Source organism: Ursus maritimus, unplaced genomic scaffold, assembly GCF_017311325.1.
Source record: "Ursus maritimus isolate PB19 unplaced genomic scaffold, ASM1731132v1 scaffold_13, whole genome shotgun sequence".
NCBI classification, from domain to species: Eukaryota; Metazoa; Chordata; class Mammalia; order Carnivora; family Ursidae; genus Ursus; species Ursus maritimus.
Window position 1 is genome coordinate 18,516,734 of NW_024423675.1, and position 24,053 is coordinate 18,540,786.

Below are 24,053 nucleotides of genomic sequence, written 5' to 3' on the forward strand. Positions count from 1 at the left end.
GTGGTCATATATCCTGGCAGGCCCCCACATAGCACTTTGCTGCTTAGGTGAAGCTAGATATGCCTACTGGGAGCTGTGGTTCCTTGACCCAAATGTTAGCAGACATTCAAGGTACAATTCTTCATATTTTACTTACCATTCTCTGAACCATCCAGAGTCCCTGGGTTATACTTCTAAATTTCGTATCCAAGTTGCTCATGCCCTATGTTTCATTTCCAGTAAAATTTGTCTTTCTTTTTTCAAATGAAAATGTCAAAAAGCCTAAGATGTGCATACGTGCATATTTTCTCTAATTTGCAGTGAGTGAAATCTTGCTAATACCGACGCTCAAGAAGTTAGAATAATGAAACACTATGATAGGAATCCCACAGTATATACCATGTTAAATGACGGTGGTGGTCAATGAGGCAATTGCTTCACATTCAATATCCTACCAAAATGAAATAACTTCATTTTAAAGAAATAAAACCTAACCCATAAGATGTCCTGTTAAATGAGTCAAAAAACCTTAATTTTAGATCTTTATAATTAATCAAAATGATCTAGCTGCACAACCATCCTACTTCTTATCGCAGAGAATTTAATAATGCCGTAAATTCTGGATCTTGGATATAGACCTTCCTCCTTCATGCCCCCCAAAAGTCGTCTTCTTCAGATCATGTCTACTCTTCTGGGACATGGAAGGCCCCTTCCTCTGGGGGAAAGGCTGGGCCCAGCCACCTCAGCACAAGCTGCTTCTCCAGCCTGCCTGCCTGGTGACAGTGCTACCTGCCAGCCAGCGGCATCCTGGTGTCTCCTGGGCTGCTGCAGATTGAACAGACTGTGAATCCAGCCAGAGGATAAGAGGTTGTTTTAATTGGCTAAATCTGCTATGTACTAAGCGTATGGCCATGAATTTGTAGCCAAAACACTAATCTAAAAAAAATGTCATGTACAATTTAAACACAAAACAAGAATGACATTTTCGCTCGTCAATTCTAGTTTTGCCACGAGGGTTTTTAACTTAACATTTTATAATGAATACCAAAACCTTACCTTTGCTGAAGTAGAATTTTCATGGTATACTCCTTGTACCAAGTCCATAAGAGCACTTGCTAAAAGTTCCACAACCTAAAAAAAAAAACAATAAAAAAATGAAGAGAAACAATTACACAATTTTGTCCCCATTTCTACCTCAGAATGCCTCAGAAGGCTTAGTAGCAAGGCAGTATTTGTGCTTGATAGAAAAAATGGGGTTACATACAAAGATCCTGGCAAATGGCATTGCCCACCTGGATATTAGAGCTGTGATCCAATTTTTTCAGGCATAATTCAAGAAAAAAAAATCTTACAAGCATAGCATTGAACTAATAAACATGAAAATTCAGTAATAGCCATTTTGAACATAAGCTTAAATTTCAGATACCTAATGAAATCTTAACTCGATTTATTTTCTGTATGTTTATTTCTGTCAGGTGGATACTTTTTCAATATCTCCATTCTGGGAGCCATTACAATGCTAATTTTCATACTTAAAACAGAAAGAAAAGCAAAAGCAAAAGAATGTTTAACCTTTCAAATGTGTTCATTCTGTTTTACTTAAAATGCACTGTGGATGTATTTGGTGTAGGGCCCCTGGGTCAAATGTACCATAAACACTGAAAATTTTTTACAGAACTGCTATACTGAAATCATATTCATCAAACCTGTATTATTTCCAAGGCTCAGGCTATTAAAAAAAAAAATCAAGCAAAATCAAAAGCTTTGAACTTGTTCCAGAATGTAAAACAAGCAGAAAACAGTCTCTTTGGAACTACTGTACAATTTAGAGTTGTTTGCATAAACCACTTTAATTCAGGAGAATAAAACAGTGGTATTTACTCCAATGCTCAATGCAGCCGTTTCAAACAGGAATTCCTCAAAGCAGCCCAAACCTCTTCTTACAAAATCTTAATATCTTGTGTATTTAGCTTCCTATATTATGCAGTTCCCGTATCTGATTCCCACTCTCTGCTTCCTAAAATTTAGCTCAGTTCTGATTGAATTAAAGGATTTTGTTTCAGCTTTTATCATTCTTGTAATTGAAGACATTATTAAGCCAAAGGATACAGACCCAAACAACAAGATACTTTAATCTCAGGTACCCTAGATTTAATAAACATTTTCTTAGAGGCAAATTATATTAATTTGTGGAAAGAGCTGCTTTAAAATTTTAACACATGGGCATTTATCTCCAAATTTATATTTACATTCATACTGTATAACACAGACAAGGCTGCTGATATGGAAATTGTGCTGATTAAAGGCATTTTTTTTTTTTTAGCTCTACAGATGGGTTAATTTGTAAGACTTATACAAAGTCTTTTTTTTTTTTTTTAATCACATTGCTCTTTAGGTAACCAAATACTTAAGAAATATTGTAGCAATATGAGCTGCAGAGGAACTAGAAGGACAATGATCCTACAGTGTTACCAGATGTGTTGAGTTATTTAAGTGGGGAAGAAAGAAAATGAATGGATTTTTTTCCCCTGAAGGTATCAGATAAGCCCTATTCCCAAATCCAGGAGGATAGAATATCGCCAATAGGTCTATGAAAGATTGTAACTAAATGCAAGCATTAGATTGGATTACAGTTTATACAAGCAACATCTCAAGATCCCCCTGATGGCTGGACACGTAATACAGATCAATCACTCACTAAGAAATGTTATGGTTTTGAAACAGTCTGAGCTCTGAGACCAGCACTGGTAAAGTGAAGAGGGATTTATAAAGAGAAAGTCCAACACTCAATGTCAAAATGATGGCATGAACTTTTAACAATGGCTCTGGATAACTAGACTATGTCTTTACTTCCTTGAAATTCCAGACCAGGCAGAAGCAACAGAAGCATTTTATTCTCTTGCTCTTTTTCTCTTTACTGTAATTGGCAAATAAAGGCAGACCTGCACTTACAAGTTCATAATTTATAAATGACCCATACTTCCAAATAAGCTTTACTTATTTGAGCAGACTACACCTCCATAGCCAATGACAACCACTGAGGAAGAAGCTTTGGACTTCCCTGGGTTACGAAGTCGAGGAAGGTAGGAAATTACAAAAAGCAGGAATAGCCTAGAGGAGTTGAATGTTTCCCAGGCATGGGTGACTTCCTTGGTGCACACATAAATCTCTTTCCATTCCCTGAAATGTTGACTTTACTTTTAAAATTATACCGAAGAGAGATGTGGTTATCATCCTCCTTTAAAATTGTAATACTTCTAGAAAGACCACAGGACTACCAGCTACACATACTTCAACAAGATCATTTAACGATCTGACCTTTTTCTTTTTTTTTTTTTTAAAGATTTTATTTATTTATTTGACAGAGATAGAGACAGCCAGCGAGAGAGGGAACACAAGCAGGGGGAGTGGGAGAGGAAGAAGCAGGCTCATAGCAGAGGAGCCTGATGTGGGGCTTGATCCCATAACGCTGGGATCACGCCCTGAGCCAAAGGCAGACGCTTAACCGCTGTGCCACCCAGGCGCCCCAATCTGACCTTTTTCAATATATGCCTTACTAACATAGGCATTCACCTGTTTTGATACCCGATGTACTTAAATATAAGAAAGCACCTGCTTTTTTTTTTTTATTAAAGCTTTTATTTATTTATTTGACAGAGAGAAAGCGAGAACAAGCAGGCGAGCAGCAGAGGGAGAGGGAGAAGCAAGCTCCCTGCTGAGCAGGAGCCCGATGCGGGGCTCGATCCCAGAACCCTGGGATCATGACCTGAGCCGAAGGCAGATGCCTAACTGACTGAGCCATCCAGGTGCCCTAGAAAACACCTGCTTAATGACACTCTTCTCCCTTTGTTTCTTGTGGAGTGATTTGTTCCAACAACCCCAAATGGTAGCAAGGATAGTGGCAGCCAGAGAATCCAGAAGCCTAACTGCCAGATCTCCTGGGACTAAGGGCCCAAGCCCCCCACTTCTTGGTGCTCTAGATAAGATTAAAGGACTTCTGTTACTCAGGCCCATGGGAGACAAGCAAATACTTTCTATTTTTTAAGATTTTATTTATTCATTTGAGACAGAGAGAGAGAGCATGAGCAGAGGGGAGAGGCAGAGGGAGAGGGAGAAGCAAACTCCCCGCTGACCTGGGAGCCCGATGTGGGGCTCACTCCCAGGACCCTGAGATCATGACCTGAGCTGAAGGCAGATGCTTAACCATCTGAGCCACCCAGGCGCCTCACAAATATTTTCTACTACAAAAAGAAGACAGACTAAAAGAGCGTCAATGTTAGCCACTCCTGGGAGCCCAACAAATGAGAGGACGGTAATGAAAGAGAGCAGAGCATTAGGAGCCAGAGGACCCAGATTCTACATCAAGGCCTACCACTAATTTCATTGTGAGATCTGGGGCAAACCAATTAATTTCTTCGAGTTTGGGGTTTTCTCAACTATAAAGTGAGGGAAGCTGCAAAATATAACTCTTTAAGGTCCCTTCCAATTCTGATTCCGAGCTTCTAGAAATGCAAATCTTAGTATTTATAATTAGGCATGTAAATTTGAAAACTGCTTTTTGGTAAGCTTTGATGAGTCATCTTCGCTCAGATTATTATTTTTATCTGTTCTCTTCACATGGACCTTTCTCTCCGTCTGAACTCTGATTACTTTCTTTGTGAAAGTGTTTGCACCCAGTCCCCCTCGGTTTCAATACCTAGAATCATAATGATACATAATTGAAACACTTTCCATTTTCCAAACCATTTCCGTTTTTTAAACCATTATAACTGGTAGCTTACCCCACCAGCTGACAAAAACATCCTCCATGGGTCAATTAAAAGTCAACATTGCTGAGTTCTGGGTCTTATGACTCTAATGCTTGGGAAGAATTCATACTATTGGATTCAGAATGATATCAGGTTCAAGTGCAAAGTGGAGACAAACAAATGGCTCTAGTTGGCTGCAAGGCTTCCTCTCTACTGAGTAACTACGCAGGACAGAAGAGAATCTGTCACCATTAATGTTCTAAAGTTTACGTTAGCTGTCTGGAGAGTAATCAAACAGGAGATAAGTTTCTTTCTTTATTTTCTGCATTTGTGGAGGGTGCAAGAATGGCAGAATTGCTTACCTGCACTTGCAATACAAAAATGCTTTTCTCTCCAATCCATCCTGTTGAAATCTGACTGTACAGCAATGCCACATACTATCCCCCAATCTTCTGAGTAACACCCTAGATTTCAGTGAGCCAGAAGTGGTAACTGTTTCGACTATCAATGTTATGAGCTGGCTTCTCGGGCCACCTTGTATGGAATAAATTTATTATTATTATTTTATTGAGGTGTAACCGATGGAATGAATTTCTTACACGGTTAATTTAGAGGACAAATTTCATCAGTCTCAGGGGAATATATAATTGCTTCATTCTTTATCTTTTGGCAAGGGTAACTATAATTCAAAGATTTCTCTTAACTGAAAAGCAAAAGCAATGCATATACACTCACAAAAAGGTGTTGTGGTGATTATGCCCGGAGCTGTACTACAATTCTTGTCATAAAAAATAGGAATAGGGAGAAATAGGGACGGTAAGAGAAAGATGACCAAAAAACATCCCTCACACTGCTATACAAAGATATCTGTAATATCTTCTTAAGGAAAAGAAAAAAAGCTGGTTACCAAACAGAATAGCACAACACGAATTTTTAAAACAAAATGAGGTCAATCTGTGTTTATATGTGCTGAGAAAAAAGTCTGAAAGAACAACAAAACATTAATGAGAATGATAATGTGTTAGTGGTAAGCTCCTGGATGATTTTTAATTAAAAAATGTTCCTTTTCGACTTTTCTGAACTGCTTCAATTTATAACTGCTAAGCTTATAATGGCTTAAATTTACAATGTACTACATTTTCTGCCTCCCTTTATTGTACTGCTTTTACGATCAGGTAAAACAATAAACCTATTTCCATGGGCTGGGGTGGGGAGTTGGGGAGCATGCTCTGCTTTTTGTCTCGGAAAGCCTTCCTAAGCTGTGTCCACAAACTGATTTCTGCAATATATTGATCAATCAATAGTCCTCGGAGTATATAAATCCCTGGATTATGTAAGATACATAAGATCGGTAAGTGGTGGTAAACATTCTGCGCAGACAAGTTGTGCCTCTTGCAATGAATGGGATCCAGGAACACTGTCAGTTAGCATTTCACAGACGGAAGAGTCCCAACTGCGTTGTAGATGGTTAACTAGTAAATCAGACCACTTGACAGGAGCAAAGGATCACCTCTTCCAAATTATAACTACAGCTACATCTTTAGAAGAATGTTAACTATCAACTAATGTGACTCAATGAAACCTCCAGCCAGCATAACTTATCTGAGCTGACATTGTATTTTAACTGACTTAAAAAAGGTTGCTATGTATCTAACTTGTTTGGTATATAGAAACCATGGAGGCTATTACAGATTTATAATCATCTGTCAAAAATTGCACCGGAAAGGTTATTTTAATGACAGTTTTTACTACAGTGTGGAATGAGAAGACAATGTGTGATCCATCACTCTATTTAGGAGGCAAATGAACACACAGCCTTTACTACTCTTAACAGCTGCTAGCAAAGGAAACAGTCGTGTGTGCACGCATCTGCAGCGCTGATGGCATTAATTACACACAAATTTATTGCACTCCTTCCCCCGCCTCCAGGAAGAACAGCAATGCATGAAGCAGTAGCAAAGGTAAACCGCCCTTGGGGAAGAATTAATTCTCATATACAGCTTGGGAGGAACAAAAGACAGATCGAGTGTAAATGTGTCCTGTCCAAAGAGCTTTGATATTTGAAGGGATATAGTCAAGATTTTTTTTTTTTTAGCCACAAAAACTATATTGTCAGTAAAAATGTCTTACAGAAAAACACTTCTGGGGCGCCTGGGTAGCACAGTCATTAAGCGTCTGCCTTCGGCTCAGGGCATGATCCTGGTGTTATGGGATCGAGCCCCACATCAGGCTCCTCTGCTGGAAGCCTGCTTCTTCCTCTCCCACTCCCCCTGCTTGTGTTCCCTCTCTCGCTGGCTGTCTCTGTCAAATAAATAAAATCTTTAAAGAAAAAAAAAAAAAAAAGAAAAATACTTCTATAGATAAAGGATGCCGAAGAGCCTGCTAATAGTAACCAGGGCAGCGAGCTTCACTCTTTAGTTCCTCTTCATACAAACGAAGCATTTGAGAGATGCACTGAAAGATGGAAAGGTTTACTTACATCACCAAGGTGAGGAACTGGTGAAGGAGTGGTGCTCTCCCGTAGAGACCAATAATAACATCTAACATTTGTAAAGCACTTTATCATTTACGAACTGGGTTTAAGCAAACGACTTTGTTCCAGGTGGATTCAGTCCCCAGTGCTTAGCCAGAGCTTCCAGGCTGGCAACCTCAGTGGAGAAGCGACCTCTGAAGAACACAGGGAGCAGCGCAGTGGCCAAATAGGGGGTAAATCTACTCACCCACCACCTGGGCACAAACAACCCAGATGAGCCCTAATCTGCATGCTGATTAATATAAATGAGTAGCTTTAATAAAGCCATTGATGAAGTCTATGAAAGAACAGTTCTCTCCACTCCTTCCTATGAGACAAGGACCAGGTTTAATGAAGACAATGATGAAAGGTCTGTTGTAATAAACACACCACTAACTCACAGGAGTTCTGGAGGAAGCTTCTAACTAGGCTTTTTGAAGGGAGCCTTTTCAATGCTGCCAAATGTGTAAGACCGTGCTTATTTGTGGGAGGGATAGCAATCTGTTCTAGTGAGCTGGAAGTTCTTTCTGGCTAAGGGGGAAGAGCAGAGAGAGAAATGGCACAACCAGTAGGACAGGTGCAGCAAAAACTAAGCAAATTGATAATCTTAATTTTTAATTTAGAACAGCTGATACATTGGTTTATCGCCTCTAACTACTGGTAACATTTGTCAAAAAGGGCTCAGAAAATTCAGTGAACTAAAGAAAAGTTTAAAAATCACAAGTGACAAAACTTAAAAGAAATGGGCCACAAGTTCAAGAAAATGGCTTGAGTATGAAGTATTGAAATTTAATACTATATTGGCCAATTCATTCCATAAACATTTGCCGATAGTCCACTATGTGGGCTGGCACTGTACTAATGAAACTAGTTATGACCTTATAAAGATAAATGACATTACTTTGTCACTGACCACTTAGGTTAATACATAGATGAGCTGCATGACCTTGGGCCAGCCAGATCACTTCTCTGGGCCTCAGTTTGCTTATCTAGGTAAGAGGTATCTGTATTTTATTAACAGTAAGCCCCATGACCAGAAATACCTAAATGTGTAGCTGTATACATTTTTTATTCATAACAATTGTAGGATGATGCCAAAATATGGACCTCTTTCTTTCTTTCTTTCTTTCTTTCTTTCTTTCTTTCTTTTTCTTTTTCTTTCTTTCTAAAGATTTTATTTATTTATTGTGAGAGAGAGAGACAGCATGAGAGAGAGCACTCATAAGCAGGGGGAGGAGCAGAGAGAGAGGGAGAAGAAGGAGAAGCAGACTCCCCGCTGAGCAGGGAACCCAACTCGGGACTCGATCCCAGGACCCTGAGATCATGACCTGAGCTGAAGGCAGAGGCTGAACCGACTGAGCCACCCAGGCGCCCTGGATTTCTTTCGGTAGCAATAGGAAGTGACCCAAAAATACTGAGTTCACTTTTTCAATGAAGGTGCATGATTATTGGCCTACCGTTCAGCACTGATTAATGATAATCATTTATTGATTTAAACCATGACTAGGTTCCTGAACAAGTTTTTAATTTAAAATGTTTACACCAAAATGAAACTTCATAAGAAAAGGAAAAAAGAGATGCTTTCCAGCAGTTTAAAGTTGGTTCTGTTCAGTATCTTGCATTACCACAAAAACTGTAAATCGTTGCTGGGAACTGAATGCTTAGTCATGAAAGAAAGTAATTCTAACGTTATCGTACAGCGGTTATTACTTTATTTTTCACTCTCTCCCACGCAGGAATTCCTGTACATGAAGTTTGTTGTACTTAGGATGTTCCATACTTAGCAGCACCATTACACCTTGTTCCGACAACTTCTCAGAGAGAATTATGTCTGCCATTTTAGTGATGTGCTCTCTTTTCCCCATGTGGCTGATAACCTCCATTTTGCCTTCACTGCTCCTCCCTTTGATGGCACTCTCAGTAATGCTAAGTGATATTTTCCAAGTGTGATTTTACTTAACAGTTAATCCTGCCTTCGAGAAACACAAGTTCACGATGAACACCAGAAGCATGGTACATTATTTCATTCAACTGAAAGGATGCTGCTGGCTAGAACATGAATACTATAAACTTTTGAGATTTTAAAGTTGCAACCCACAGTAAGAACTGTATTTTACATCATGACATAGTACATGCACACATGCGTATGTATAAAAATGAGTGAACATTTTCATTAAAAAAAATTTCATTATCCCTCTATTTTCTTCTATTGTGTTCCATTAAAAAAGTGCTGATAGTGATTTGCTAAAGTGATTTCACTACCTACCAATAAACAGCATGTGATCTGTACTTTGAAATCTTACATATATTATGCTGATATATGTCATGTATAGCTCATAACTTGGTTAGCCATCTTAACTGCACACAAGGTCCCCAATTTTTGGCAGGCAGTTTACACATTGTTATTCTGAAATATAATTAATATATATAAAGGTGTTAATTTCTTTATCACTTTATTTCAAAACCACTTAAAAATGGAATTGAAACAGAGGAAGAAGGCAGGGTAAAACAGAATTGTTCTCGGGTGCTATGGGGTATGGTGTTAGGATGCATTTTCGTCTTGGTTTATATGTATCACTAATATTGACTCTTAGCTTTGATCTTACTAGATTCATGAAAAAAATTAGACCACATTTGGCCAGAGTTAAAAATCTCAGGATTTTTCTAAGATTCATACATACATCTTGCAAATTCCAGGGATCCCATGTCTTGGATAACATAGTTCAATTGTTAGTTCAATTAGTTCCTCTTCAAACTGGGCTACACTAAAAGACAGATGTTTGTAATTTAGAGACATCCCAAGGTTTGCACTTCAAAGGCAGCCACAGAAATAAAAGCATGACTCATATGCATTAAAATCCATGCATCTCATCTAAAACTGTAATTGTATTTCTTCCAAATACCTTTGCAGCTCTTCAAAATCTGTGAATCAATGGTATTCTAAAAATAACTGGCTCTACTGGTACTGCCTTCTAGAAAATTAGGTAATCCTTTTTTTCCCCCTCCTTCAAAAAAATCATGTAGTAGAAACTTGAGACTGGCTGTATTGTACCCTTGAATCAAACAATGGATACCCTGGGTTAGAAATTCCCCAATCTATAGAGATACAATTGGCTTTTTTTTTTTTGTTTTTGGTTGATACAATTTATATGAAGACTGAAAATAGGTGGTACAATTGGCTTTTAAACTGGTATTTCCAAGGCTTAACACAATGAACACAAAAAATTTTACTGCACTACCGATACTTTTTCCAATGCGTGAATTAGTTGTATAAATCATAACTATTTCAAAATAAATTTGCACAATTATCACTTTGTTTAATCACTATTTCCAGAAATTTATATTTGCATGTCACCGCATGCCTTTTAAAGTTTAAACTTGAACAAAGTAAGCCATATCGATTTCTCACCACAAACTAGCTGTAAGGGGGAGTTCACTAATCTGGGGTATTGTTTTAGATGCACATGAAATATGCATATATATCTCTAGATCTTAGACATTTATAAAAGATTTTCAATTTTCTATTATATTTCTGAGTTTATAAAAAAAAACTTCTTGATTCTTTTTTCTTCCTATTACATGACATTTTCAGGATCTGTATATATACATATAAGTTTAGACTCTTCCCTACAACACTCAGAATTGTAGAATATTGCCATCAGTAAGGATATAGGAGATGGAAATAATGCCTTTATTTTACTGATGAGGAAACTAAGAAAACAGGTTGTCTCTGCCTACTAGTTATTTCTCTAAAATGTTTCATAAAGCTCCTACTGATGTTTGCACTGAAATATTTTTTCCAATATTTTAAAACTAATTGTTTAAGATATTGTAAATTCTAATATTGGTAACTGCAAAATTGCTGGCAACAAACAAGTATCGTATTTCTTAGTTGGTTTGTTCCTTTTCTACTTTAGTTAAGTATGAGGAGGATTTTGGAGCCAGATTGCCTATATTTAGATTTAGACAGCAGCTCTACCATTTCCTCTAGGAAATTACTTAACCCTGTCCCGTGCCTCAGGAGAGATTAAGTTAGTTAATACACACACAGCACTACAATGGTGTCTACTACATAGTAGGAACTCAAAAATCTAAGTTGTTAATATTATTTTTTAAATGTTTTATACTAATTTTAATAAATATTTTACATCATGAAGTTTCCAATTTCACTTGTAAAATGGAATATTAAGACATTAGAGGGGCATGCCTGGCTGGCTCAGTTGACAGAGCATGTGACTCTTGATCTTGGGGTCATGAGTTCAAGCCCCACGTTGGGCATGGTGCTTACTTAAAAAAAAAAAAAAAGACATTAGGTAAACAGTCTGGAGAAAAAGATGAATCCTCTCAACTAGAATTCTGAGATATAAAATGAACTGTCCAATGTTAAATGGCCAATTAAAAAAAAAAAGGCAGAGATAGAAACTTGGTCCATAGACTTCAATTTTGGAGTTCTTTCCACTTATGTGGCTTTATAGGTCACCTCTGAGAAGTATGACATAGATAAGTGCTACACAGCTCAACACATCATGAAAACAAAAGTGATCCACACAGAAGTGAAAGCCAAAGCTGCTTAGGCATGCCACAGTTAGTGCTATATTCTAGACAGGAAAACTGTCCTTTAAAAATCAAAGACTGGCCATACTGTATAGTCCTGGTGTTTACTGATGACTGACTTGCTACGCACAGTGAAAATGGCCCCAGAACAAAGACAATTAAGCCACATGAGTAACACCAAACAATGCATTTTCCAAAATGTTTAAAAAGAACCTTCCTTGGCACAGCCATACTTTCCAACAAACGCACTTTAATGTTTTCATAGTTTACAATATCAGAAACGACCTCAGGGTCAGGCATTTGTCAGTTAATGGCCTGTTGGGCTAATGGCCTTCAGCTTTGCCTTGGGCACACAAGTCCTCCAGTAGGTCATTAGCTGCCAGGAAAGGGCTCTTCCCCAATCACTAGTGCTAAATAAATAAAATTTGCTCCCGGGTTAAGGCCCCATAAGCCAACTTTGGCTTAGAGTGAATTTCTTCCATGAGTATTTACAACTCTGAGGAATCAGGAAAATGATGGAAGTGCTAAAACCAAAATTATATCAACACAACTGAGCTATATGTGGCTACTAATGATAGGTAGTCACATGGATCCTTTTGAATGCTCCTACCTGTTCTTTTGCTTATGGGGTTCAAAGTTGGTATCAATCTAATAGAACCAGGCACCAGATTACAAATGCACCACATTTTAGAATTTTATCTGTAAGTCAGTTGTTTGGAGCTCATACCTCATTTCCTAACATTCAAGGTTATAAATGGTGGGTAAGTTCCCATGGCAGCCCGTAACATTAGAAATGCCAGATACTTATAACTGAAAATCAAACAGAAAACCACAATCTTATAATACTTGCAATTAAACAAAACAGGAAAACAAAACTAAATAGGAAATATATATTTTTAAAAGATTTTATTTATTTATTTGACAGAGATAGAGACAGCCAGCGAGAGAGGGAACACAAGCAGGGAGAATGGGAGAGGAAGAAGCAGGCTCATAGCAGAGGAGCCTGATGTGGGGCTCGATCCCATAATGCCGGGATCACGCCCTGAGCCGAAGGCTGACGCTTAACCGCTGTGCCACCCAGGCGCCCCACGAAATATTTTTAAAATGGCCTTTAAACACTGACAGTTATAGGGAAATTTGGTTTAATAAGAAAATGAGGGTAGAGACACTGGTTCTTTCTCATACCTATTTCATTTCTAATTGTATAATTTTCCTTATTCTTAACAAAAGACCATTCCAAGCTTTACTCTGATGTTTGCCAACTCCCAAGTCAAGTTTCTTGGCTGATTTTTCCTTTGAAAGGAGCACAGAGAAGGCAAAAAGATGGATAAGATTTTTTTTTGAAGTAACAGGTAAGAAGATAAAGAATGAAAAACGGGAAGAAAAGGGTTGAAGAGGATGTGTATACACTCTGGGGATTGCCTGAGATGAAATTAACTGATCTGTGAACAATAAGAGACAAAGAAGGAGGCACTGAGGACAAATCTACGATAAAGAAAGGATGAGTGAAGAGACTTGAGGTCAGACAGCTGACAATGCAGGGGAAGGAATCAGCTGTTCATCTACCCAGTACTTTTGTGAACTCCTAACTCAGGAAGTTCCTTGAGTGAAATCATTAGAAAGGCAAAAAGGAAGAGTACTGAATAACTCGAGCTGAAAAGTAGATTTTTTCCTCCCTCTGGCTTTAGAGAAATAGCAATTTATGCCAGTGAAAATGGAGAGGAAAAAAAGCTGGCTTGATTAATTTTATTTCTGGAAAGTAGAAAAAGGGATTTACAAAATCAAGATGACTAAGTATACTATAAAATTGCCATAATCATTATATTTCTACCTCTCATGGCCAACCATGGTGTGGGGTTCAACTCTACCCATTTTAGAGAACATATTTTTGTAGAACACAGACTTTTTTTTAATGGGCTTCTTTGAATGCCAGGCAGATGGATGAAATTCCCTCCCGGGTCATCAGCTTTCTGGCTGACAGACACTTAGAGAAGTGTCCATTTTGCATGATGGCATTTGACCTTCTTATGGCAAAAAGACACTTCATTCCATTGTTTCATGGCAGCACCAAAAGGGCAAAGTTCAAGTTTTTAATGAGATCATAAATTTTAAAAGAACATAATATTTGTCTTCTTGTTTCTAGTACACTCAAACACTAATCAGTTATCACTTTTGCTTTAACGATCAAGTGGCTCAGAATGGATATAGTCTCTGTTTAATAGGTGGCTATGTCAGTAAATGATAAACCAGGAAAATGTGGGGATTTTAAAATCGTAATTTTATGAGAGCATTTTTGGCTTCTTTAATTGATAGGGAGATAGATGCCTTTAGTGTTAGAACATATGACACTCAATTACCTTCTGCACACATTTACTCTAGTCATGAAAACCTAGACTTGGGGGGCCTGGGTGGCTCAGTCGTTAAGCGTCTGCCTTCAGCTCAGGGCGTGATCCCGGCGTTCTGGGATCGAGCTCCGCATCAGGCTCCTCCGCTAGGAGCCTGCTTCTTCCTCTCCCAATCCCCCTGCTTGTGTTCCCTCTCTCGCTGGCTGTCTGTCTCTCTGTCAAATAAATAAATAAAATCTTAAAAAAAAAAAAAAAGAAAACCTATACTTGAGTGGGTTACATGTAGAAAAAGAACATTAATCTTGAGTGTGAGACTAAAGAGACTAAAAGATATTAGTCAATAATTTCCACAAATAAAGGTCATCATGTCTATTTTAAATGAATATGATAGAGAAAATCTCAAATTTCATATGATATAGCATGTTTCTAGGTTTCACTTTTTTTTTTTTTTTTAAGGTAGGCTCTACAACCAATGTGGGGCTTGAACTCATGACCACAAGAACAAGAGTGGCATGCTGTACCAACTGAGCCAGCCAGGCACCCCAGGTTTCACTTTTTTTTTTTAAGAGAGCGCACATGCATGAGTGTGGGGGCGGGGGCAGGCAGAGGGAGAGGGCAGGGGAGAGCAAGCATCCTCATTAGGCTCCACGCCCAGCATGGAGTCCAGTGCGGGGCCCAATATCACAACCCTGAGATCCTGACCTGAGCCAAATCAAGAGCTTAACCAGGTGCTTTAGGTTTCACTTTTTAACATGAATTTGAAAGTAGAATCAATATAACAAATAATACAAACATCAACTAACCAATAGCAGTCTCTTTATTAAAATATATAGATGGTGTAAAAGGAGGAGATTTATATGCATAAATTGAGCATTATTTATACAAACAAAATTCTCCCTTGTAAACAACATATTTATGCCTTTAGGAAAACAAAGTTAACATAAGGAAATACATCAGCTACGTAAGGAGTACATCTGTGCCCCTGGTTATTTAGAAATATAAATCACTAATGCTTAATAGAACAGTCCCCAGGAATGACATCATGATAATGTTCTGGGGTGCTCAGACAAGACCCAGGCTAACTCACAGTCTCCCATCTGATATATACTGATAGGTCCATTAAATGAAAATGACTATAAAAATAGAAAAAAATAGCATGGTGAATTCAATTTTTTAAACACTAGGGTTATCACTATACATGTAAGATAAAAGACTTAAAAAAAATGACAAGTAGTAATCTATGCAGCCTTATTTGTACTGTGGCTTAATCCTAAACTATAGATCTAGTCTATAAAATAAGCAGGGACCCAAGAAAAGCCTCTAATGGTGAGCCAGATTTCTACTTTATAATGCTTTTCCATTTCACGTTTTTTCCCCAATTATTCAGCATGTCTCGCTGACAGCTTGATGCTCAGACACTGAACTGACCCCATCATCCAGGATTCAGTGACGTTCTACACGAACACAATAGAGAGCTACTTATTTCAATGGAGTCGGGGAATTTATGGCTTAAAAAGAGGCACTCTCAGCTCTCTAAATCTAGGGTCTGTGGACAGTGAAGTACTAAAACAAAATGCTGACCTTAGCTTCCAAAATTGAAAATGAATGAAAACTCAAAACACTAATTTTTAAACTCACTCTTGAATTCAAAATCTTGTTAATTCACATTTATGTGATGACAGCTATAACAGTAAGAAGACAATTACCAGAGGATTAATATACCAATTTCTACACTTAGAGATATTTAAAAATCTAAGTGTTACCTAAGGCAATTACCTTGAAGACCCCTAATATCTTCAGGGAAAAGCCAAAGGGAGAATAATTGGCTTTGTTAATTTTACCCTTGGCAATTATAAAACAGCTCTGAATTTCTTAGGACTGCAGAACCCTTCATCTAATGGTCTGCCTTAGGAGAAGTACAGAGATAAACACATAATACAGCAATTCAGACAAGAATCCAGTAGCACAAGAAAATGGAAAATTGGTAGAAAGAATAAGTCATAAAAAATTAAAGTTGCTACAAATACTCTAACTTTAATTACCAAGTTAAATACACACCTTCAAAAAAAGCTGTCACTGTGAAAAGACTGACGTACTATATACAGAAATTCTGTATTAAGTTCTGTCTGCTCCCTCACTGCTGTGGTCTATCTTTTCGTTGCTATTTTTTTTTAAAGATTTTATTTATTTATTTATTTATTTATTTATTTATTTATTTATTTATTTGAGAAAGCAAGATTGAGAGAGCACAAGCAAGGGGGGAGCAGCAGAGGGACAGGGAGAAGCAGGCTCCCTGCCGAGCAGGGAGGCCAAACTGGGGTTGGATCCTAGGACCCCGGGATCACAACCCAAGCTGAAGACAGACACTTACCAGACTCTCTTTTCACTGCTACTGCTGACAAATTTTTCTTTTTTTTTAAGTAATGTAAAATTGACATACAATATCCTATTAGTTTTAAGAGTACATTATAGCGATGCAATATTTTTTTAAAAAGATTTATTTATTTATTTTAGAGAGAGAGAGCAGGGGTAAGGGGCAGAGGGAGAATCTTTTTTTTTTTTTTTAAAGATTATATTTATTTGCCAGAGAAAGGGAGAGAGAGCACAAGCAGGGGGAGCAGCAGGCAGGGGGAGGAGAGAATCTTTAAGCAGATTCTGTGCTGAGCGCAGAGCCGGACACGGGGCTTGATCTTACAACCCTGAGATCATGACCTGAGCCGAAACCAAGAGTCTGACACTTAACGCACTGTGCCACCCAGGCGCCCCAGTGATGTGGTATTTTTATATGTTGCAGAATGATCCCTACGATAAGTCTAGTTACTATCCGTCACCATACAAAGTTATTACAATATTATTGACTATGTTCCTTATACTGTACGTTACATCCCCATGACTTACTTATTTTATAACTGGAAGTTTGTACCTCTTAATCCCCTTTACCTATTTTGTCCACCCCAATCCCTCCTCCTTTGGAAACCAACAGTTTGTTTCCTGTATCTATGAGTGTTTCTGTTCTGCTGTTCATTTGCTTTGGTTTTTAGATTCCACATATAAGTAAGATTATATGACATCTGTCTTTCTGAGTCTGACTTATTTCACTTGGCATAATACCCTGTAGATCCATCCATGTTGTCACAAATGGCAAGATTTCATTCTTTTTTATGGCTGAGTAATATTCACACACAAACACACACATACATACACACCCCCCCCATATATATAGCATATGGTATATATACCATATCTTCTTTATCCATTCACCTTTCAACAATGTTTCTTTCTTGTAAGAAAATTAAAATATCATTAAATAGAAATCTAACTTTACTAAGACATTAACCATATGTATAGGACTTTAAAAAATTTAATACTGCCCTAAAGAATATTTATCATTATCTCCTCCTCCAACTAAAAAACGCTTATTAATGATTAGTATTATCCTTAATCAACTTAAGCTTCTGGGAACTCATTTAATAAAATCAGTCTTCTTCTGAGATATAACTTTACTTTCCTTAAAAAAATAAACTGCCAAGTATTTAAATGAAAGGAACTGGTTCTGAATATGGAAGATTTGCTTTATCAGAAAGAATTCTTGACTTTTGAGAACTTTAGTTACCCCCCATAATCTCCTCAGTTTAAACTACTGTTCACATGGTTTGGAAACCATCTAGTATGATTAAAAGAGAACCAGAAGAAGTCTAGATTTGTAGAAGATCAATTATAGACCCCTGGACATGGTACTCAAGGTCTTTCACAAGAACTGATCCAGTGAAGCATCTTTTGAAAATGACCTTCATAGATCCTTCAAATTCTGAAGAACAAGGAACAAAAAGATCCTTTTTTAGGATGAACAGAAAAGTTGCATAGAATAAAGGCTTCGATTCAACACACAATTATCAAATTTAAAAAACAATGTACCATGGCTTAAAAAGGAAAAAAAATTCCTCACCAAAAAGGGTCAATAAAATGAAAATCTAAAAGTACAAACCGGTGCAGAGACCATGAAGTAGTATTAGGGCTCACCGAAGAGGAAGGAAATGCCTGATCATTCTTATTTCAAGGAGAAGCTTCAGGCTGAACTGTTGCTTGGATATGCTGTTTTTGGTGTGTGTGTGTGTGCGCGCGCACGTGTGCGTTGTTTTTTTGAATCAAATACTGCCACTGAAATCCAGTGCCTAATGGAGCAGATGGTGGAGGTCTTAGACTCTGGAACATTTATAGTGATGCTTCTGAATGCAAAACACCATGAGTGGATTTCACATACTATGAAACTGAATTGATTTTGATGGGAGTAAAGCATCCATTTTCTCTGAACTTGAACTGCACTGAAAGAAAGATGTGAATGATACAAGCCAGCTAAGAAAAAGGAACACATTAAACATCATTTCCATAGACTGAGTGGTTAAAGCAAGCAAATACTTGTTTATGTCATTACAGTATGATTATATTTATATGAAATACCATCTTCTTAACCTTATATAAGATTTCATCAGGATAGCTGCAAGTAAGTTAGAACTAATGATTAGAGGAAACAGAAATTTGTCTAAAGGCAGCAAGTCCTGTTTTCAGGTAGGGGCCAGGCTGAGGCTAATTACTGAAATGTGGATCCAGTTCCCAAATCCTGACTATCTCTTTAATCTGTGAGTGGCCAGTGTGTGTGACTAGAGCTAGTCATGTGCAGCGCCAGGCACCCAAAACCTACAGCAGGCCTGTACTTTCTGAAGTCTCCTCCTTCTCCAAGACCCAAAGTTCATGACAGACCACAGTAGGTCTGGTCAAGAGGAGAAATGGACGATGCAGTCATAGGGTGGCTCTCAAAGGCAATGGATCAGTCATCCTTCCACTAATATATGAATTCCAGTAAAGGAGAGAATTTAGTGAGATGCATCAAAGTAGACTATACACATAGAAAATAGAGCAATTTGAGGGTAAATAAAAATAAAAAGAATCCCCAAATGGTAATAAATCTTTGGAGGGAGATTTGAGATTCTCTATTATTCTATTATTATTATATAACCAATTCATTTCTTACTTTGGCTTCCTTTCCACCTGAATATAAACTACATATTAAAGGTACCATACCATTTTTTCCCTAAAAATCAGCAGGTCTGTCTCATGAAAATACGTGCCATCCAAAAGTGTGATGGGGAGATAGGGCAGAATGCTATTTGTCTCCCAGACTCTGTTATTTGTATCTTCCAGATTTTTGGCTGGGCACATGGCTACCCACAAGAAAGTTTACATTTCCTAGTCTCCCTTATAAGTAGGTGTGGCCATATAATTAAATTCTGGCCAGTAGGTAAGCAGAATCATCTTAAGTAACTTCTGAGAAACGTCTTTAAAGTGGTGATACTATACAATTTATCATCTAAACTGGGACGCTTGGGAGTAGAAGAGAGTGCTTAAAAAAAACTGAAATTTTGTACTTTTTGAAACATGTATTTATTAACAATTGACTTTATTATGTTGGTGGACTTGTTAACAAGTTCTACTCAAAAACGATCTCCACAAATGAAATTGAAAAAGAAAAAAAAAACATATATCCATGTACATTAAGACAAAAAATAACTTTATATTGATTACCTGAATATTAAAAAATAGCCAGAATAATTATTCTTGGTGTATATTTACATACTTTAACTCATTTCTTAGCCATATCTGTTCCAAATATTGTGTAATTGGCATTTTTTCTGAAGAACGTGCTTTTATTTCATTTTTTAAAAAAGATTTTAAATAATCTCTACACCCAACATGGGGCTTCAACCCACAAGCCACAGATCAATAGTCACACGCTCTACCAACTGAGCCAGCCAGGCACCCTTTCCAAAGAGTGTGCTTTTAAAAATATGGCATTTAAGAATAAAACTGCCAGCAATATTCTTCACAGGTACATCCTATGACTAATTTGAAATTACTGATACCTTCAATTGATTCTTATTGGTAGACCATAATATTTTTAATTGAGAAAATGCTCATTCTACAGATTCTGAGTTACCTGGTAAGCTCTGAGCAATTCTGCTAAATGGAAAAGAAACTCAATTCTAATGTTTTAAATATTGTAAAGTGTAACTACTCCAGCCCAAATATTTTCAATGTACTGTCTTTTTGCTTCCTTCAGAGTACCTTTCTTTGACAAATATTTTTATAAGACAAAGCTTGTCAAATAAATTGCCTCTATGATTCTTTTGAATGTTTTACTAAAATTAGATGCTGCAAAATCTAGGCCTTCTCAATTTCACTTTATTCATGTGTGTGTGTAATTTATTCAAAATAGCAGCACTACCAAAAGATTCTTCTTGCAAGGTGGGATATTCCAAATCGCAATTATAGAATTGTAAATTTTAATCTTGGGTAGCATTTGAGATCTTACTATTTATTTTGTTCTGTTCCTCCCTTGCTTTTACAAGGAAAAATTCCAATGGCATTTTCATTAATTGTTTTCATTGTAATTCCCGAAAAGTTTCATTTGGTGTTCTACTTGTTGATCACTTGACTTAAGATTTCGAATGGATTTTGAGCAAGATGTCACTAAAATTTTATGACTCATTTATAACAAAGTTCAATACCATTGTTGGGTATGAAGATTTTGAAATCTGATTAATGATAGGCAACAAGGACAGAAGGTACATACCGCGGTGCTGAACTGCGTTTTTGTACTCAACACCAAAATCCTCAAAATCTTATAGTTTGAAGACTTGAACATTAAAGAATCTTGTAAATTTTCATAACAATACCTTCTATTTCAATTAATAGAATGTTACACTTGTTTGGATGCGATTATGAATTATGGGTACACCACAATGAATTCTAACTACTCCATAGGTTTCGCAATGTAGTAAGAACATTGTTTTTACCACAACACTGTGTGTGCCTCACCAAAATGTGTATTTGTATTATTATTATAAACTAATAATTTTATCTCCCATGTAGTACTTTATTTATTGAAGTGATTGCTACATCCAGCATGGGGCTTGAACTCACAACCCTGAGATCAAGAGTCGGATGCTCTACTGACTGAGCCAGCCAGGGGCCCCTTCCATGTCGTACTTTAAACTGAATTTCCAAACTCACTCATAATGGCTTTACCTTTGATAGAATATACTTCGACAAGCTTTACCTTCATCTCATGAATGGATGGAAAAAATAAAACATTTTTTTGAATTAACTAAAATAATTTAAGTAAAGTGCCAGCTGACACTCAACTAAAACTGGAATTATTTAACCGTTTGCAAAGTTTTTCTTCTGCCAAAGGGGCCAACAAATACAAAGTTATTGCTTACCTTCTCCTATGTGCACATAAAAAACCTGTAGTCGAAAATGAGTGAAATTAATCTAGAAAAATAGACATTTGTCTAAAATTAGGCTTCACTTTTTCAGCAGATTTGATGCTTTCTGTTTTCATGTGGTCAGTAATACCAGAATTGGCCTCTGCAGTGGATAGTAAATGTCAACATTTTGTGCCAATTACACATTCTTTATCAACCTTCCTCAGTACTTTAAAAAATGAAATATATAGTTTTTAGCTTATTGCTGCCAAAGGGGTTTATTGCAAAAACAAAGTTTTGCCAAACAATAAAACAGTTACAGGTTTACATTACACAAGCGAGTGTGCTAAGTCTACTCTCTACTCTCTCCCATCAGCTTTGATTTCCCACATATACTTCACCAATGCCCCCACTTCCACCTTACTATGTTTCCCACTGCGCTTTGGGACTGGTACCTGGTGGCTTGGTGACTCTTGAAGGCCATGCACAGGCCACAGTACAATTGGGTGATACATCAAGTGGCCAGCCACGGCAGCAATGTCAAATACTTCTACACCTGATACACGAAGAAGTTAACGGTTAACCTAGACATTCAGTGCCCTTTGTTCTATCAGCAACTGCGCCGCGTTCTGTCCTTGACTGGGAGGCATCTGAAAGGGCTGGGAAAAGAGATTCCTTATTGCTGGTTGTCCTCCAGATTTAATGCCACCTTAACATGGGAACACTCTCCACTGTACATGGGTCTCCCATTCTATTAGCCTACCCTAGACAAAAACTGAGGCAGAGGGTGGAAGTACAAAGTAGACATCTATGAAACCCATCCTGGCTCATCCTAATGTAATTATTAGTAATCATTCTCTGTGAAAAAAAATCCAGGACAAATGTTAAGTCAGATGGGATTCTGGGACAGGAGACTCACACTGAGACTATCCTTAGCAACTAGGATGTACCCTCACTTGACCTTCAGGTGAAGGAGATCTGCCTTTCTCTGTCTCTCTCCTCCTCCCTTCCTATTAACTGGAGTGAGAACATGATGTTAGCTATTTGGGGCCAAAAATAAAGTAGTAAGATAGGGATGGCAGAGCAGTAAGACAGAAAATGCCTTGGCTGACTTTCTAGAATCAACCCTAAACCAGACTGCCTAGTCCTGGATGTTTTCACAGGGGAGAGAATCTTGTTTCGGCCACTGTTACTTTATAACTAAACCTAATTTGAAATCATATATAAGGAATATCTCTACAATCTTTCTAGAAAGCAGCTTGGCAATATGTATCAAGAATGCTAAAAATGTTTAAACCCTTTGAGCCACTCTTAGGTATTTATCTGAATAAAATAATCTGGAATGAGGGATACTGCTGTGTAAAGAAGTTTACTACAGATCTATTTATGACAATAAAAAATTAGAAGCAACTTAAGTTCCCAAAATGAGACATTTGTTAAATAAATGATATCACATCTAAATAACTGAATATTACGCAACCATTAACAAGTTTGTGAAAAATGTTAATAACATGGGAAAATACCCACATCACAATATGAAGTAGGAAAAAATAGGCAGGATTTAAAAAAACCTTATACATGTAAGTTCTCACCTATATTATAAAAAATTCACATATATAAAGTTAGGAGTAAGTAAACAAAAAGCTTGAAAGTAAACACATCACAATATTAACTAACACTGATTACCTCTGGAGAGTGAGGTAATATAGATAATATCTGTTTAGATATCTTCTTTGTGTTAAATATTTAACAGCGCTCTATAATTAACAAATACTTATACCTGGAAAAAAACCCCCATATATCAATTTTAAAACTCTCTGCTGCATTTACCGGTTTTACTGGTGGCAACACTGCCACCATCGCCATCACAATTTTACTGAGCGTCTACATGTGGGGAGCTGGGGCAGCAGGGTGCACAGACCTCCCGAGCTCCAGCACAGCCGCCTAACAAGCCATCCAGACACGAGCAACCTGCCCGGTAGTACCTTGGTGTTCTGTAGCAGAGCTAGTCCGTTGCACGCATTTGCTAGAAGAAAGTCTCCACTCAGGATAGCTATTTTATTTCCAAATTGCATGTCTTTCAGTGGTCCATCAGAAGACTGCAATTCATTTAAATTTACTATCCCACGATGTACGAGGAGAGCAGTATGGATAAGTTCTGTGATCTCTGCCAAACTTCTTTGACTGAAACATGAAGGTAAGACTTGTCTGAGTATCAAGAATGCCACCATATTACTAATGTCAGACTTCAGTTTTTCAGCAGTAAAATATTTCAGTGAGTAGTCTCCCTCTCTCTCTCTATTTTAAAAAAGATTATTCCTTTTAAATGAAGCTTTTAATAGAGGCCTCTCCACTGAGCAGTTTGGGATCTACAAGCAGATCTTGACATGTTCCATCCCTAGAATATTCCTCACCCTCCCTCCCACAGGAATAACTAGGATTCCTCGAAGAGAAGCTGCCAGTGGGGCCACCCTCTATGGTTCCACTTAGATACTCTGTTATCAGTATACCTTTCCCACCTCTGTAATTTTAGGGTTTCTGAAATTCCTTACTAGTACCTAATGAAACTCCAGTTTAAGGAGGACCATAACCTGCGTCAGGCATTAAGTTAAACACTTTCATATGTTATCTTTTTTAATCCTAATGCAAAGCT

General features: G+C 37.5%; 1 protein-coding gene across 3 annotated transcripts in view; it reads right to left on the minus strand.

The window, feature by feature from the left end:
* The window catches only part of PDSS2 (decaprenyl diphosphate synthase subunit 2), a 232,183-nt gene that overhangs the window by 68,339 nt on the left and 139,791 nt on the right, over positions 1-24,053 (minus strand). For all 3 annotated transcript variants that reach the window (XM_008704981.2, XM_008704982.2, XM_008704983.2), the window contains exons 3-4: positions 23,386-23,584; positions 1,036-1,110 (exon numbers count right to left, since the gene is read on the minus strand). In XM_008704981.2, coding sequence (XP_008703203.1) covers positions 1,036-1,110; positions 23,386-23,584 — 274 coding nt within the window. The remainder of the gene's footprint in view (positions 1-1,035; positions 1,111-23,385; positions 23,585-24,053) is intronic.